Below are 19,372 nucleotides of genomic sequence, written 5' to 3'. Positions count from 1 at the left end.
CGAAATATAATTCTATATTGCGTTCATTTTTGTAATTCGGAAACATCCCCTTATATGCAAAAAAAAAAAGAAAATAACAAAATAATATAAAAATAAATAAATAAATAAACATTTTCTCTGATGTTTGTGCCTTGGAAGTTGTTCAAAATATGAAGCCAAAATTGCTCTTGCAAAAAGATCGATGGTTTCTAAAGTAGTTTTTTTAGTATTTCTTTTTTTTTTTTGGAGTAGTGGAGTTAATTAAGCGACTAATTAATTAGCAGATGGTAATTAATACTGCAGTAATCATTTAATTTCGTATTACTAGATGCATAAGGTAAGCGGGTGTTATGTAGAACAAAAGATTAATGGAAATCGGGATATATATCTTTAACAAATATGGTTATAAAGTTGGAATTGTATCTTTTGACTTTTAATGGTTATACAAGCAATGTTAGCAGTACGAAGCACACAGACATTTTCCTTTCTGCTCATTTTACCTCATACCTTCATTTATTTCTAAAATACTTAAATCCTTCTGGCTTAGAATCGTTCATTGATCGCTTCTTCTTCAGCCTATCCATTTCAGTGTCTTAAACCACTTAAGTCGAAGAAAGACAGGCCGGAAAAAAGGTAACCTGCATCTTCCCCTCTAACAGAGAGGGGAGGATGATCAGAACACCTCAGAGCATGTTCTATACGAAGTTACATGAAGAAAATTTCACGGTCCCTCTATTAGAGAGCATCACTGAACCGGATTAGCCTAGATACTTTGTCAGATCACCGCTAAGGATTCCCGAGCAGAGTCCTCGAGCTAGTGAAAAACACCGAGAAGTCGATGTGATGGAAGTCACTTTTCGTGTCACGATGATCATGTAATTTTCTCTGCTAGCGCAGGTCAATCAGCGGGAGTCGAGACAGGGGGTCGAAAATACTGACGGGAGGTCGACAATAAGGATGCACTCTCTAGGAGAGAGAGAAAAGAATGAAGGTCCTTGACGCGTTAAGCTTTTATGTGGGAACATTTCTTGTGAATTATGGCAATGGGCTACGGAGTGACGTGGAGAAAATTGCGTTCCTCTCTTCTCTGTCTTTTCTCCCTTTGTCTGTATTTTTCTTTCTTTTTTGCCACTATGAAGTGCAGCTTCAGAAAGTCTAACGTAGTAGATATTCTTTTTTACCTCCCACTTTCTCTCTCATCTGTCTGCCTGTCTATTGCGTTTTCCTCTTTCTTCTTCTTCTTCTTTTTGTGGAAAACTCTAACGAATACTTCGGTTTTCAAAATCTTTTAAGAAAGTTAAGGAAATCTTTAAGCCTAACTGATCAATCACGACAAATAATCCAATCGCCACTTTTATCCATCTCAGCTTTGGTTATTTGGGGTTCGCATCTATTATGCAAACGTATATTATTAAACCCTTTACTTCATGTTTTTCTGTTTAGATGTACAGGAACCACTAGAAGAACAATTCAGAATCTATGCCCGTCTCAGGTTCGTAATCTGAGCAAGAGAAAGAATCCCATCAGCATTGAGACTGCTGAACCCATTCAAGGCCTTATACACCTCAATCAGATCACCTCTCAGGTGCCTAGTCTCCAGACCTGCAATTTGCAGAACTTAAGCCTTTCTTGGTAAGAGGATCCCTTCGTTCCCCCTTACCAATCTTTTTGCCCTTCTCTATACTCGCTCAAGTAACTCTACATCCTTCCTAAAATGAGGCCTCCAGACCTGTACGCAGTACTCACGGTGTGGCCTGACCATTGCTTTATACAAAGGCACAATGATCTCCTTTTCTCTACTAACAAAATTCCTGTATATCATTGACAATACCCCGTGACATGCTGTGGCAGCCTGTCTGCACTGCTCTGAAAATTTCATATCTTATGGCACAATTATTCCCAGGTCTTTTTCATTTTCTACCACCCTAAGTGTAATACCACACAGTTGATACGTTACTTTGGGGTTACTCCTACTCATTCGCAGTACTTTGCATTCGTCAATGTTAAACTTCAGTTGTCACTTCTCAGCCCATCTGCCCAACTTTTCTAGCTCCGGCTGCAGTAGCACACTATCATTAACAACCCTGCCAACCTTTGTATCATCTGAAAACTTGGCCTAAACCTTGAACAGTATTTCTTAATCGATATCAAAAGCCTAGTTGCTTCCAAGCTTACGTCCTTGAATGCTTCCCATTTACAATTTGCTGTTGGAAAAATCATCAGTTAGTTCCACTGTATAGATGACAGGACAGTGATGTTATTCCATTCCTCTTCTAAAGTCTGTGATCATGCTTCTCTAATGCCACCTACCTTTCCCGTGGTACACCTTTAATGAGTGCACTGAGGGATTACAGCTTCTCTTAGAGCTGTAACCCGGGCGGACTGAAGCCATTAGAAGCAGATAGCATTATGGAGGGAAAATTAATGACAACAGACTGGTTTTTACGACTACATGCCAGAATTTATGGTAAACGGTGGATTACGACAGTTCTTCTGGAATATAATCGAATCCCTTATATCTCTATGCAAAATTTCAACCATTTGAAAAAGGTGGAAGATCACTGCTAGCGTGTCACTTAATGCGCAAACACAGGTATCAATATTGCTTGTCTCCAGCCTATAAGCCATAGATACCACGAATAATTTCTCCTGAAGTCCTGGACCTGTGGTTATTATCAGTTGATGCAATTCTTCATACTCCATAAATCGTTCTCGCTGCGCGTTAATATGATCATAAAATCACGAACGTTCCGCTAGTGATGACAGATAAGAATCATTTTATATGGCTGCTATCGTTAAGTTTATAACGCGGTTCATTCTACTAAAGGATTTGAAATTTCTATCGCAATTCATCATATTACACTAATATCCAAAGAGGAAGTCGATGCGGCTATAAAACAGAAAGTATTTGAAAAATTAAATAAAGTTTTTTTATAAAAATGCTGGACATATATGAAAAAGAATAAACAGAGAATCATTAATAATAAAATCAATAACAGAGTCGTTAATAAAGTAGATTATTTTTTTCTTGTACTGTGGCTCATGTCACGCAATGTTTGGGGAATCATTTATTTAGAAAGGACCAAAGAGGAATCCATTAATTAACTAAAAAAAAATAACTTAAGAGGACTCCATCAGTAAATTGATGGACTCCTCTCTAGATCGGTCAAATATTATAATTAAACGCACGAAGTATCATGCATGGATTTGGATTTCCTTTAGCGACACATGGAATCGGATACTTCCTGAAAAGTACGCATAGAATACAGCCCACAGATGTGTAGAAATGAGTTTCCAGTATTGGATAAATTCCAAGAATCTTTACAATTACAATAGGCTGCTTAGAGATAACATCCAACATCAGTTTCTAATACACGAATTTGCATTTCTTTACTCCATCTACCGATAAAACACGAAGAACGAATACAAGTCTTCTTGGCAAAAGATAATCCTCCACTCCCCACCATCCTTCCGGTCACACAGCTGATATCGTTCTCATGCTTTATTACTCCAGAGCGTGCTTTAAGAAATATTCCCGTGTGCGATAAAGTAAAAGAACAAAACTATGCAAAGATATGGACACCGGAAAATGCGTGTATTTAACTACGCACGCAGTAAAAGAAAGAAGTATAAGTTGTATTTCCGAAGCAGACAGACAGTCTCTAACTTCTCCTCTCGCTGATCCTGATAACACGTATTTAATTCTTTCATCTGAGAGAAAAGTTTAATGGCAAGACAAGTTTTCTGCGTAGTGGTGGAGCGGAAACGTAACTCCAGTTTCGTATTCAGCGACGAACCACATACCATTACAGACCATCCTTAGGCTAATAAATCGATTGTCTACACTTGTTTTCCCATGTAAACCTCATCATGAATAGAAATCGATCTTACATAGTCGCTGTGGAGTTCTTCCTTCCCTTGGCGGAGAATTAATAGCGGACGCAAGCCGAAATATAATAACTTCGTTGGAAACTCGGGAAAAGAATTTAAAAAAAGAAGAAAAAAGTCTTATCTGGGTAGTAAGGACGGATGTGAAGCGGAAAGAGGTTGATCAGTTTGGTCTCACATTGAATGCCGAGGGGGGAGAACTTCTTACCACCTTAAAGATTTTCTATCTTCGCGATGATGTTAAAACGCCTCACCAATTCACTGGTTTGCTCCAATCAACCCAGAAATGGGTTCGCCAAGTTGTTCGATCTTCGGTATTTATCTTTCCATGTTTGACTCAAGAATTTAGGTTGATCACTGTGTCAGAAAACGATCAATGTTTGTAATTTCAAGATGGGATTCAATGTTTATTCTTATTTCAGAAAACTATAGTTGATATTGAATTTGGCAGTATTAATTCTTATTTAAGTTCCCCCTCCCTTGCCTGATGCAGTACAGTAATTCTAGCACCTAACTCAACATTCCTTCTTTTTAGAATACTGATATATTTGGTCTTTAAGTTCATCACTTCTCTATAGACCACCAGCTGTGAGCATTCCATCGCCCAGTCAGTACCCCACACAAGGAAAGAAATACCACCATGTTTCGCTGCGCATGCAGGTGCCTATGAGACACACCCATACAGGACTGTTATCTGAGAACTGAGCCTCTCATTGAAAAAAAAATGTGTCAAAAAATGCAGGTGCTTTTGTAACCTTCTCAACAATTCTTTCCTCTTATTGAGAGCTCCAAGTTTGAATGAAGGCCACTGAATCCAGTTCTGCGAAGCTCTCATTTGATAGTTTCTTAGGAAACCTGATCAACCACTGACATTTCATTCACCCCCCTCGTAAAACACTCTAACCCGCGGCTCCAATACCATCGTATATTTACGCATTGCCATCTCGAAATCCGTCTTCTAGGCTCTACGTACCATGTTGTATACATAACACAACGCTATCTTTAGTGGCTCGTGTACATTCCTTATATAGCTGTGTGGGCCACTTTTCTTTTTCCAGGAAGGTTCGATGGACTATCCAAAGAGTCCAATACTTATTGGAATTATTCTACTTGTGTCATGGAAACAGAAAATCCTGACATTAGGAGCAATATTGCAGATCTCCTTTAAGATCTGCCAATTCGGTTCCACTTTTAAAAGGCTTTGATTGGTCTTAGTACTTTAAAATGAAGGTGGCAATTATTGCACACTTGAACTGAGGCCATGGACACTTCCCCCCAAACATATTTTGCATTCCCTCAGTTAATAAATAAATATCTGTGGATAAAATCTAAATTCATCGTGGTAAGTTATTATATTAACACCCTGTATATCCCACCGGAAGATGAAAGTAAGGAGACTGAAATTAAAAACGAAATACTATGAAAGAGTTATGAAGAAACTGCGAAGGTGTATTTAAAAGAAGGCTTTATTGAAAAAGTTTTCAGAATTCCAAAAACCAATAGAGTACACAACGCGCTTGAGAAAATTACTCATGGGAATATAGCTGTATGTCCGCATACGCCAAGTTTTAAATCAGGGGTTTAAGAACTCTACCTTTCTCGCATAAAACGTTGGAGGGATTATAAGAAACAAAGCTAAGATGCTGTCTGAGCACGAGTTATTGGCAATGTGTTCGAAAGGATAATGAAAACCGGATTAAACTGCTTTCTGTAGTATCAATATTGATCAAGTATGCAGCTCTCTTTCAGAAAAGAAAACTCTAAGCGATTATTCTTTATTCTGCCAGTGTACTCTAAGATCAAATAAAATGAGGATAAAAATTATTAAAACACGTACGTAAAGTTTTAATAATACTAATAATAAAATTGCTTAAATAAAAATCTAGAATGTTTAGTTTAAAAAACAGAAAATATCAGAACCCAAGAGGTCTCTCCAATGGTTCGATTATGGTAATAAACACAAAGAAAAACAAATATGTGATATCCGGACTCAGTGAACACGTACAATGGGCAGGTGGTTTCCCATGATATGAACTGCCGAAGGGCATAATTCGACTTTCAGTTAATGGAAAAGGTTGACCTAGACTGGAAGTTAACCTCCACAACCGCCTGTCAGTACCTAATTTGCCCCATCGCATTTATCATGCCAGCTGTGATATAAAACTTATAAACCAACGCTGTTTCTTGTCTAGACTGTAATCTTGCTTATTTTTTGGGGTGGCCTAAAAGGTGACAGCCATCTCTAGACAGCTAATATAAAATTTAGAAAATATTCCGTAAAGTTATTGAAAAATCATCAAAACAATATGACAGCTATGAAGGAATCTTCGAAATTCTGTTGTAAGTTAATTCTAAGAACAAGACTAAAATAATTTGGTAAGCAGCACAGACACTAAAATAAAATTCCAACCATTATAATTTATCTTTAACAGTAGAGAGTCAACGAATCTTCAAGGTCCCAAAACTCAATGATGGAAGGTTTAAAGTATATTCCAAGAAGTAAACATGGAAATGGAAGATTAATACTAAATCTTTCCCAAAAGATGGCTTCCAAGAAAAGTTAATTGGGAAAACAACCTTCATCTGCTTTAATACATCAAGACAACAGCATCATCAACAACCATACGCGCTTATTTTTAGGAGAAAAGTATGTACAACCAATAGAAATCGCAATTTCAATCATACCAGAAATCGTAATTTAAACCATAATCATACCGGATATATTAAATACAATTTAGAGACAGCGTTGTAAATTAAATATTTACAGCGCTGTCTCTCTGAGAAGCACGATGGAAGTTTAGAAATTTCCAAGTAGGGTTATTTAATAATATTGGGTTTGTCTATTAAATTAAGCAACTCTCTTTGGCTGTAGTCCTCAGCAGCAAATAGGAATTTATGGATCTTAGTGGTACGCCATTGTAAGAATGAGAAGTTCATTTCGCAGAAAGGCAAAAGTGGTCCAAAGTTTGTACATTTATTATTTAGAAAGCTTTCTAATGCACCAAATTGGATTTAAAGCTTCGCTGCGTGATTTCATCTACATTTCGGACTAATATCTCAGCTCTGTCATTAGAGAATACACTAATGATATAATAATTGCCATTAACTCAAGCAATATTCTCAAGGCCTCAACTACATCGGTGGCGAAACTGCTGTAGATAGTGCAGTTGATGGACTAATGAATGCGGAGATGTTTCCGAAGCGCTGCCATATAAAGGTTGTACATCTTTCGATCCAACCTCTACCACTCCGCCAGATGTACGTTAAAACACAGTGGCATTGGCACGCACGCGTGATAAAGGTGTTTGGTAACAAATTATAAAATTGAAAATGTCATAAAACTTACGTGACACCCAGTTTCTCATTAACCAAAGTTTTGCTAGCAGTTGGGACCACTTTGATCGTCCAATGGACAATAAAAAACAATCATTTCAAAGTAAACACTCGTATAGACGTGAGAAGACCACAAATGAGTACAGTCGTGTACAAATAAAGCTATTTATATCGCTACAGTAGATGTAGATATAAAACATATACAAACAGCTTTTCCACAGAACTGTGGAGTTGCTTGGTGAGATGTCTGCGAGCCACTAAATATAATAACAGCGCGTATATGTAGTCCAGAAAATCATGCAACCCCCTAGAGGTTCAACGATGCGTGATATGACTGAACGAAACTACCTTATAGCCCTTAGCTGTTAGCTTACGCGGAACATCAGCGAGAACTGTTCTTTTAAGGGCACTCAGAGATGACACAGCGAGACAAATTTGCGCTAAGCTCCATGGGTTTCATCTTTGCCGTCTCCGATAGTTCACCATTCTCTTATTGCTGTATGCGTCTCCTGCTAAGATGTAAATGGTCAATATTTCACACGAAGCATAAAGAGAATGGGATGATGATCAGTTTCGTAAGAGAGTGCTGTTCTTAGCGTGGAGATGTATTTCTCGAGTGAAGGACGATCGCAGCGAAATTATGGCCACGAAAAATACTGGAAGAAAAAAAATACTGATAGTTTAAAATCGATGTGATAATTTCCAAGGATACAGCAGATTCGTCTTTACACTCCAGATGTATTTTATAATTTTTCAGTACCATGCCAGAACTTAATGAATACAGTTACACTTACTCAGGAGAAAATTAATATTAAGTTTGTGCAGATGCAACTAATATTATGAGACATCAGTGTATCATAGATCTAATTTTCGTACTTCGATGGAAAGTTTGGTTATTGTACGGGATGAAAAACCTGGTTTTCAGAAGGAAACACGCAGTCCATACTCAAGACTAATTAACTCGGCCAAGGTGTGGAAGTGGAGGTCCTAGAGAAAGAGAGAGAGGGAGAGATGCGGATGAAGAGAATCCTTCAGAGAGAGAGAGAGAGAGAGAGAGAGAGAGAGAGAGAGATGCTGATGGGGAGAATCCTTCAGAGAGAGAGAGAGAGAGATGCGGATGGAGAGAATCTTTCAGAGAGAGAGAGAGAGATGCGGATGGAGAGAATCTTTCAGAGAAAGAGAGAGAGAGACGTGGATGAGGAGAATCCTACAGAGAGAGAAAGAGAGATGTCTTCAGAGAGAGAGAGAGAGAGAGAGAGAGAGACGTGGATGAGGAGAATCCTACAGAGAGAGAGAGAGAGAGAGATTTGGATGAAGAGAATCCTTTAGAGAGAGAGAGAGAGAAAGAGAGACATGGATGAGGAGAATCGTACAGAGAGAGAGAGACAGAGACATGGATGAGGAGAATCGTACAGAGAGAGAGAGAGAGAGAGAGAGAGAGAGAGAGAGAGAGAGAGAGATGTCTTCAGAGAGAGAGAGATGTCTTCAGAGAGAGAGAGAGAGAGAGAGACGTGGATGAGGAGAATCCTAGAGAGAGAGAGAGAGAGATTTGGATGAAGAGAATCCTTTAGAGAGAGAGAGAGAGAAAGAGAGACATGGATGAGGAGAATCGTACAGAGAGAGAGAGACAGAGACATGGATGAGGAGAATCGTACAGAGAGAGAGAGAGAGAGATGTCTTCAGAGAGAGAGAGAGAGAGAGAGAGAGAGAGATGTGGATGAAGAGAATCCTTCAGAGAGAGAAAGAGACGTGGATGAGGAGAATCCTACAGAGAGAGGGATGTGGAGTAGGGGGAATCCTATAGTGAGAGAGATATGGAGGAGGCGAATCCTACACACAGAGAGAGGTGTGGGGGGGAGAAAAGCAGTAACGCCATTATTTTTACTTTTTAAAAAGGCAATTGAGACCTGTGAGGAGTCATCATAGTTTTGTAAATTTCATGTACTCTTTGGTCAGTTTGTCTTTCGGGATGAAAAACCTAAGATTCGGGAAATAGTAACCAGTGGAACCTTCCTTAACCAGAACCAGTCTGGTTAATGAAGGGATGCTTCCTCCGGTATGTTTAAAAGCTAAATTTTGCAACTTGCTTTTGCATAATAGTTAAATTTAATTGTGCTCCGTGAATAATATAGTAGATTCACCACTATTCACTTCTTTGGAGAAGTCTCTATTTGAATCCTGTCGGAGGAAGATACGTTAGCAATACAATTGTTCGTTTACTATACTAACGCTAAGACGCAACTGACCTTGACAGCGATAGCAATTTCGCTGTCAAGGTGTGACTGCGTGTGCCGAGGGAGTTTCGAGAAAAATGGTCAGTCTGAAATTCACTGAACAGGTATGAAGCTTGCACTTCATATTAAAGTTTTCTTGAAGTTTGTATTTTATAGCATTTAAAATTGTTTGGGAACTTTGTTAGTTTCTTATTTCGATAGCTATGAATTCTGTTGAATCCGCTTTATAGAATTTTTATCTGGAGCCATTCAACTAAAATTGCACTAAACTAAATTCAAATAAAATTGAAACAAAAACGTGAGTTGAGAAGGTGAAGGAAGATATTTGCTGACATTGGACTTGAACTTCTGTAGACTATGAAGGAAGTTTGTTCCAGAAAACGGCAGTTGAATGAATAAACGAGGAAGATGAAAAGTTGGTTGTGTGAGTTTGAAGTTGAACAGTAAATGGATGTTGGCTAGTGGCGGCACATGTTCGGACTGTTTTGAAAGAGAGAGCGGGAATTATAGAAGCCAATTCAGAAGAACAGTGCCCATGGAAGTATCTGTAGAAGAGGCATGCAGCAGAAACAGTACGTCTATGAGACAGCGAATAGAGAGACTCTGTTAGAGAGGCGTCATTAATTAACCCAATTGCCCTCTTCTGAATGGAATCAAGAAGCCTCAGAGAGGTTTTGGGGGCACAGCCCCAGATGTGGGAAAAATATTCCATGGGAGAGCGGATTTGCGATTTGTACAGAGTGAACAGCTGTTTGGAAGAAGAGTAAATAAAGAGAAAACCAAGTTTTTTAGATGTAGAGGAAGAAATATTTGTAACGTGCTTGTGCCAAGAGAGATTAGAAGTCAGTGTAATCCCCAAAAGAGATATATCATCTTGCCTAGAAATCGGAGTGTCACCAAAGATGAGTAAAGGAGCAGAAGATTCCTTTTTGCGAGATCTTCAGTGCCAGAGCTTGTTGGTTAAAAAAGCTACTTACGTTTCCAGATAATCAAGAGATTATTAAAAACGTAAGAACGTAACATGAGATTATTAAACACGTTTTTTTTTTTGTATAATCTGCTGTTTATCGGTTTTAATCAATATTTTGGTTTGTATTTAAAGCTCAAGTTTCCACAAACGGAGTGCCATTTCATGTGCTTATGGAAACTTGAACGATCTTTGTGGCGAATGTTTGAAACGTTTTCCAATTTTGTTATCCAATATACTATCAGAATTAAGAATAAAATTTCAAAATGCAGTTGCTTCTGTGATTCTAATAAATGTTTATAATGTCATTTTTTCGACAGAATTAACAAATCTTTTGTATCGTAGAAAATAACAGGTGCTAAAAACAACATTTTTCATTTTAGAATATTTTATTAAAAATTAAAAGAAAGGAAAACATCTTTCAAAAATAAAAAGGAAAATCTGTGTTAATAATTAAAGCTTCCCGTGGCCACCATATCCACTGGGGAGGGGACCAAGCAATCCTTACCTCTTTAAGAAGATAAAACGTAAGCTAATATTAAATCTCGCATAACTAAATTACACTCATCCTCTTAGAGTACAATGACACAGGATAGTCACAAAATAAATTCAAATACCGTGAGATTAAACATTTTCACATTATGTACATAAAATATCTCTAAATCTATCAATCCCATTTAATTTAGATCATGGAGGAATAGAAAAATTCCAAGTATACCATTTTGACAAACTACACTTAAAGTTTTGTTCTTGGCCCAGAGTTCATTGCGCGCAGGCGTATGCACGTAAGACCATGATGCAGCATGCCATGGTAGCTAACCTACCTGGCCACCTCCCTATACGATGCAATATGTGTATTATAAGTCGTTCGTCCACAGTCGTATCACAGCTCTTGTGCTGTTCAAGGCATTATCTGATTTTGTTTCAAATTGTGGAAAAGTATTATTGAACTTGCAAACCTAGTGTATATTAAAAACCAAAGCATGGAACAGTAATGAACATTGTCTCGGGACCATGCAAAATGTCCTCAGAAATCACGTATTCTTCTTGTTCTCCAAAATCAAACTCACGCTGAAATCATGACATTCAGTGGGTATGAGGAACATTGAAAAATTGTGATAAATGGGTGGCATTTAGTTCAAATTCTTGCAAAAATAACCTCGGTCTTGGAACTTAATTATCAAACCTTGTATCAAAAGAATAGTTTGATGGCAAAGGAGTGATTCCACATAGGTCCATACCTACTGACAGTGGACATTTTTCACAACGTTGTTGAGTTAATCAGTCTGAAGCGTGGGTTGATGGTTTTCTCTCCCGGAATTTGAGTTCTCCCAACAACCAATTTTAATTAATAGAGAGACATGAATGTTTTCCAGAATCTACCGGTTACATCCAGCAAGCTGTTGGAGTAAGTCAAAGTTTCACGTAACCAATGGGCAAAGGAAGTTTGATTCCACTTATATAAATTCTTAAGTCATTCAAATACCGGTCTGCAGAGGTCTGTTTCTAATGCCTGAAGCCTTTTTGTTTATCCTCATAGAGATAAACTAAAAAACTTTAGGAATAAATGTGGCTTCTGGAATACACATGACTATCACAGCAGATAATAAATTTGATGATTTCATCTACTCATTAACTTTAATAGCTATGAATTAATGGTGTCTAGACTGCAGAACGTGGAAAGAATAAAATATTTTAATCATGTAGAATTACTATAAACTTCCACACCATGACTATAGAGATTTTATAGAATATTAAATGACGCATCTGACTATGTTTTTTAGTATGATGAAATAATTAAATGGAGTAATTGAGAGAGGGATTTCTATACTCGGATTATCACCATTCTGTTATGTTTAAATTAATCTTCTTCACTTAAATAAGTATATATGTATAGGCAGAATTACTCCAAAACTAATTATCAAGTAGTTTTGAAAAATAGCGTAGGGTTGGTGTAGAAGATAAGTTTTAACTTTTACTATTACCAACATCGATCTGTCTTTCAACTGAGTATGTATGCATGCTCGCCTGGAAGAGCTAATGAGAAAAAAGCAATAAGAAAATACATTTTAAAAACAGGAAGCGTGAAGAATGTTTTTTACTTTTTGGTGTTTCTTTTTAAATTCTGGTTTCGCTGCAGCTAATTCTTAGACAAACAAAATGCTCCATGAAAGTGTAAAAATTTTCCCGATGTTTACATTATTATTCAAACTCAACTTGGGAAGTTTTTTATTTGTTTAAGTATCATAAATCAAAATACTTTTTCCCTTAGTTTGTCTTTTGGACAGAAAGAAAAAAAAAAAGTACAGGAACACCAACCATCTTTCTCCCAAGCCCTATTTGCCCTCAAGGCATCGAACGAAAGATATGAATAATTTAACACACGAGGGCATTAGATCATGGTCACCCCCAAACGGACCCTATTACGAAAAGGATTCTACACTGTCTGCATCTAACACACTAAGAAAACAAAAAACTTTTTACAAGGCTACTACTTACAACTGAAGTAAAGCACTGTTCCTGATACCAAGGCTAAGATTATCAGCAAAACCATCAACACAGCCAGCGTGATTAGTAGTTGATTGTGGCGCCATCTGGTGAACCGTGTAGTCATCGCCCCATCACCCTGTTTGGACACAGGGTGGGGGCCATCCAGTGCCATTGGCCCAGCCTTAGGCCCTAAAACGTAATCCACGGTGGTGCGATGTATCCTGAAAACTCAACGATCGAATCACTCTGGTTAAAAAATAAATTTTAAAATAATAACCGAGGGGTTTCCTCACAGAAAAAACCCCCGTGAGGATCAGCTCATGTTTGTTTTTATAAAGGGAGGGGAGGATTACAGTTTACTATTCAAGTCATGGCTTCGATATCATCACGTGCAGCAAAATCAGTTGTCACCACACAAGAGGTCTGTTTGTTGCGTGCCCACACTCATCACAGTCTTGGAGTGTAGAATATTTACAACGACTACATCTAACCTTCCCCTTGTCCACAGAGGGGGAAACTTATTTTCATTTACATTAGCCTTTTTAATGCGCCTAACCAATAGTTTCTCATGATGGCGGATCGTATACCTTGCGCGTACTAAACAACGCTAGATTGCACGTAAGAAACAGCGAACTCCGTGGTAAGTGCATCACTGTTTCGTTCGATAATGAGAAATAAACGCACTTAATTGATTACATTTACTGTAAACCCTTTGATAGTACCTTTTTGTCAATGTCGGGTCCAGCAGTCAATTTGGATTCAATCAACGGCTCACGTTCTGGTTACGATCAGAAGCAAAGCCAATTCTTTCATTGTTATTCTAAAATGATTGGTGGCTGTCACTCTCTGCGAACTGCACCAACACATAATGTGACGCATGGTAAGTGGATATTACGCAGTTCTGAAGTCTGCAGACAAAATGTCATGAATACGTGGACCGCATCAACTTTCCGGATGTTGACAGGATAAACGAGAACACCAATTAACTCCAAAACTACCTCTTTTTCAGGAGTTTCCTGTTGTCAGGCTGCAGATTCGAATTATTTTACTGTGCCTGGAGATTACCCGTACAGTCCCTGCCAGAGTGACGGATACACTGGTACACATAAGCTGTGGACGAAAACAAGAACGAACACTCCACGAAATCATCACTTTCAGCGTTTCCGATAGCGTTGTGTGTGTGCAGTAATCCCCGCCACACTCCCTGTTTGACGTGCACTACTAGGTCATGGTTATCTCTGTAAGCAGACGCAGCAAGAGCCACGGGCCTACTGAACGTCAGCTTCAACGGCTGCTATCGGCCTATGCCGTGGTATGGTTAAACGGAGAGACTTGGAAGGCATACAGCGCCATCTCCTGGACGACGGGTGAAGAACCATAATGAAGAAATAGTCTTTTTAAACGCGGCCCTCTTTCCTGAGTGTATTTTTTGGAAAAAAAAGTGTTGTTATGTCTGCGTGTGGTTAATTCTTCTGTGCGAAAGATAAGTACGCTTTAGAGAAGAGATGGACGGTTTCTAACTCATTTAAAGACCGCTTTTTTTAAGGAACTTTTTGATCCGAACTCTCTATGAGCATCTTTCAAGAAAACTCAGAAACTTCATCTTGAGATGATGGATATTATTTGGAAAAATTTCAATTGGACTCCTGATGATTGTTGTTAACATCTTTAAAATAGCGACTTCAATGGCAGATGAAGAAACTTCGTTAATTTTTATCACACTGATCCAAATACTTCATGAGTGTTAAGTAAACTGCATCATCCCTGGAAGAGTGTGTTCTTATCTTCTAAATTGTGCAAAGGAAGACGTTAAAGAAGCCTTCAAGATGGCTGGTAATCTGAGTGAATTTTCACACCAAGACTTATCTCGTTTGTCAATGAAAGGTACACCAAAGCACATCAAAGGGCGTTTCCCTTTCTCACGCCCTCTCGAGATGGGTAGTTATTCGAGCGCTCTTGCACGTTCTTGGAATCCATTTTCCCGTTAAATGTGTTTTAAATGGCAATACATCGCCACAAAAGGATTTCCTAGGAAATGCAACTGGTATGCCACTTTGTTTATTTTTAGGTATCAAAGAAACTAACAGTTAACACGGTGTATGACATTTCATTAGTGAAAATGCACGTTATGTTTTCAATCACTTAGATTCCAAACCTAAGCCTAACACAGACTGAAGTCAACACCAGTAAGCAGTGCCCGAAAAATTCCATAACTTTCAAGATAATTTATTTATACATCGCAACCACATAAAATACAACATATTTGGAATTTTGGGCCAAGGCAAGTAAGCGCAGGAAGCACCAGTATGCAGTGTTTTATAAACCACATATGTATATTCTGTGGTAATTTTTCCTGACGGAAAAAACAGAATTATGCAACCAACGCTGATGACCAACTAACTAGGGCACGGTGTAAAAACGCCCACAATTCCTTCTGTTGAGACCGGATTCGAACCTGTCCTTTCTCACCCTGTTCACGTACGAAAATCTTCATTCATTTTCCTTCTTCACTGAAAGTACGAAAGTCAAAATGCATGAAAACAGAATGAAAAATCGTCCAAATATACAGCCATGTTTCAGCTCTTACCTTCTGGTGGTTCCCAGGCATTGTCAGACCTAATGAATCGAAAGCGATTACCTAACATCCCCTGAGTACCGTAAGGGTCATTATTGCCACTGGACCGCTGTTTAATCAGACTCCACACCGAACAAATCTAAGAAGCAGCAGTGTAGATAAAAACATTATAAAATTCTCAAAAGTTTTCAAATTTGTGTTAAATATTATCTTGCATTTAAACGAAACACAAGAGGTTTTAATTTGGCTACAATCGTGGCCACTCCTGATGAAATTTCATAACAATTCAATGTCTTGTTAAATTTAATATGCCAGACGGTACTTTGTATCTTATTTCAACCATTCCGTGAAGATAAACATCCTTATCAGCAAATCAATTCGCAGAACCAAGAGGACGCAACCTCAAATTCAGAAAATTAAACATTGAACTTATATCACCTTCCAGTAATACTCTTTGGCAATTAATATGCCGATAAAACTGGCAAACTAAACAGACAATCAAGAGTCATGTGCTAATTAACATGCTGAACAGCTAATATGCATAAATGGCACTCCCAGACACTTGTAGAACAGGTCTTTTACTTTCTTCAGCTCACTTGTTTCCGGAGAAGAGGATGCTGACTATATTTACATCATTTGATGCATAGTTGAGTGTGGAGAATGTCATGCACAGCCGCTCCATACTTCACAAAGTATTACCTTAATTTCCATACGTGAGAGTGGCACTTTATTCTTACCATATTAATATCCCACTAATTCTATGGTAGCTAAAATAGGCCATCAGTTGTTCTGGTGGAAAACGAGGATGGAAAAGAGCTTCTTGTTGGTATCATTTTATTGCTTCTTTCCACTAAAATTACCCGGCTATTTCTTAATACATCCTTACAATAAAAAAAATAATTATTTCCGGAAGGTTAAGTCAACACATCCTCCGTTAATTTTTGAAGCACATATTAATAACATTTCTTTCAGCCTCTTGTAAGAAATTGATAAACAAGTTATTCCCGGAAGTGTTTGCTTAAAGATTTCCGAAAGTTTTTGAACTGCTCCAAGCGAGTGTTTTTCTTTTCTTGGAGAAATTAAGGTAACACAAACATGCCCACAGTTTTTGTATCTAAATTGAATCTCTTATTAACTTCAATTATTTTATTAAGCAGTGGGCTTTCTGTTGCAGAGATCAAGAGAGTTTGACAACACGTTTCAGGACAGTCACGAGACTGAAATTTTTCAAATTGTTATTGAAAATCGCAGGAACTTTACAGAGGACCATGGAATCGAATCTTCTGCGATTCTTGAATCTTCTGGATGGTTAATGTGTCAGATATTTTGGAGCACTGTTGCATAATAAATGTCCAGCACTATTCCGATCTTTTGAAAACGAAGATGAAGACAACCTTGAGGTAAAAGAATCCTTAAAAGATCAGAAAGGAATTCACAACAACACTAAGTGAAATTCTGCCAATAAGATCTTGGTCGGGAGCTTTGCAAATACACTCCTTCAGAAGCTAATAGGAGGTCAAAAGAAATTAAAACTGGAATTTTTGTTTATCATTTGGTACCTTGATCAGTCGAAGATTGAATTCCAGTATCATTTTCTAACTTTTGATTATCTGAAGGCAAAATGGCGTAAAATGTAAATGAATGCATAAAAAGCAAAAACGTACTGAATCCAGTCACAGTAATTGCTTGTAGGGTGTTCTAGCGATGCTGTTAGTGAAGCATACTCGAGGGATGTCCTACGTGCATCGAAAATAAATTTACGTTGTAGGTGAGTAAGTAGTCGATGATGTCAAAGTCATTCAGTTGTAAATGAATTAGTATTCCGGGAGAAACAAGAAACGGAGAATAGAGGTGGTGGGTGGAAGAGGGATTAGAATGATTTTGTAGGCGTCGCGAGAGAGGCGCAGTGCTAATGATAATTAGATGTAGGGGGTGTGTTGTGAAATGCTTAAGGAAATTCTTCGAATCCGTAGGCAGAAGAAAATAGAAGGCCGAAAAGAAAAAGGGTGAATCATGTGGACAAGACGGTGAAGTGTTGATGGATTGTGTGTGTCAGGGGTAATGTGTTCCCACAGAAGGTATAAGTGTGATCGGAGAGAATTATGAGATGATATAGTGAACTGTTGATGGATTATACCTGTCAGAAGTAATGTCTTCCTAGAGAAGGGGTACAGATAAATTGACCGAAGAATTATTGAAACGAATCCCCACAGTAACGCAATACGTGGGAACAGAATCCAACTAGTTTTACCAACTTTCCTCAAGGTGATTTATTGTTTGCAAGATCTTCCGCTAATTTGGACAATCGATGAAATAATGTTTGCTTCTTCTTTCTCTACGTTCTTTGAAGCAGCTCCTAAAAAATTCCAACCGGAATAAATCTACATACTGTAGTTATAAATCTTCTCCAATATGTCCAGATTCATTTGGGAAAAAAAAAGTACCACACATTAAAATATCAACATGATCTTCACGGTTAATTGGTAACAATTTTTTTTCCAGTAACTCCAACTAAAAGTTGGAAACTTTAAACATTTTTATTTTAAAGTATCTAAATTGAATTGAATTGAATCCAATCTCTCTCATTCCACGAACTGGTAGACAAGACAGATTATTAAGCTTTCTTCTGCTGTAGACGAATAACTTGTTGGTTGGTTGTTGTTAGAAAAAACATCAACAAGTTATTTGTAGACGAATAACTTGGTGTCTTTTCCAACTCTCGCGTACTTGGACTGTAGTAGGTTTTAAAAAATGTCTTTTCCAGAGGAAACGCTTAATTTCATCCACTTTTTAGCAGTTAATTTTCAGAATTCTTGTTCCCTCTTCCTTAGATAATTTTCGTTTTTTGTTATCAGTTTACTAAATATATAAATCACGTTACTACTGTTCTTTTATCATATTAAACACAGCGGAGTGCGAAATATGGGTTGCCTTTCAGTTATTAAAATGCAGGAGGAAATAAAATAAGTAAATTGCTTTACAAAAACGTTCAAATAAAATTGGCTCGCACTTTAAATTGCGTGAGTTAGCCATTAGGCAATCCAGATCACTGAGGTATGGTAATCCAGATTACTGAAGTGCCTGAAACCGCTTATGCTTCAAGTCTTGTTTATTAATTTGAGCAATAAAGAAACAAACAAAATAAATTGAGTAAATTCCTCACTTCCACCTCGGGCTGGCTAACTCAGTCTTCACTGAAAAGGCCGCAATATCTTTCGATTATTAGCATTATTTTTTCCAGTTCGAAACTTTCTAAAAATGAACTTCTTTTAAGTTATGATTTATTCGCTCTTCTACCGAGAAGCAAAATAAATCAACGAGATTTGTATTTTCCAACCAGTATAACTGATGCTTTTATCCGGACGGTTTATGTCCGGATAAAAGCATCAACTTCTTATTCTCAGTCAAATTTAATAGTTAGCAGCGAAATGACAAACAACAGCTTGTCGCATGACAGCTCTGTCAACATCCCTGTTGATGAATTCTGCATATGCATGCGCGCTCTCCTGGAATAGATTACTGATGCCTGTCTGCATCAATAACAATTACAGATGATGCGAAAACGGGGTTAACTTTCATCCAAAATGGATATAACTGCGTTGGAAGGGTATGTGGGGGAGTAGGGGGATGGGGTTTAGAGGAATTGTGGTTGCCATTTTTATTTTCAAGAAACGTCCGTTCGCTGCCTGTGAGGAATGGAGTAAAGGCTGGTAAGGGCAGCAAGAGAGCTAGTGAAACATATATAACAAGATACCAAATATATCATCCGTTCTCGGAGACTGCGTACGCTTCCACGTGGTGCCACTTCCACAGGCTTCACTCTCATCCATACTACAAAATTGCTGACTTTATGGAGCCGGCGGTAAATAATGCATGCCACCAACTACCAGGGGGCTACTCAATCTC

At 38.0% G+C, this 19,372-nt stretch overlaps 1 protein-coding gene across 6 annotated transcripts in view; it reads right to left on the bottom strand.

Annotated features, from left to right (window-relative positions):
- The window catches only part of LOC150076502 (agrin-like), a 424,773-nt gene that overhangs the window by 289,140 nt on the left and 116,261 nt on the right, over positions 1 to 19,372 (bottom strand). The window contains exon 1 of one of the 6 annotated variants that reach the window (XM_090387654.1): positions 12,901 to 14,169. The exons of 4 other annotated variants lie outside the window; for them this stretch is intronic. In XM_090387654.1, the coding sequence (XP_090243780.1) occupies positions 12,901 to 13,063 (163 nt within the window). In that variant the 5' untranslated portion in view covers positions 13,064 to 14,169. Of the gene's footprint in view, positions 1 to 12,900; positions 14,170 to 19,372 lie in introns of those variants that run through there. One more of the 6 variants, XM_090387655.1, reaches the window with a different exon arrangement.

This window comes from Mastigoproctus giganteus, chromosome 13 (genome assembly GCF_048544385.1).
Source record: "Mastigoproctus giganteus isolate SK-2022 chromosome 13, ASM4854438v1, whole genome shotgun sequence".
Classification (NCBI taxonomy): Eukaryota; Metazoa; Arthropoda; class Arachnida; order Uropygi; family Thelyphonidae; genus Mastigoproctus; species Mastigoproctus giganteus.
The sequence above is the reverse complement of the archived record's forward strand: the minus strand, read 5'-3'. Positions and strand labels throughout refer to the sequence as shown.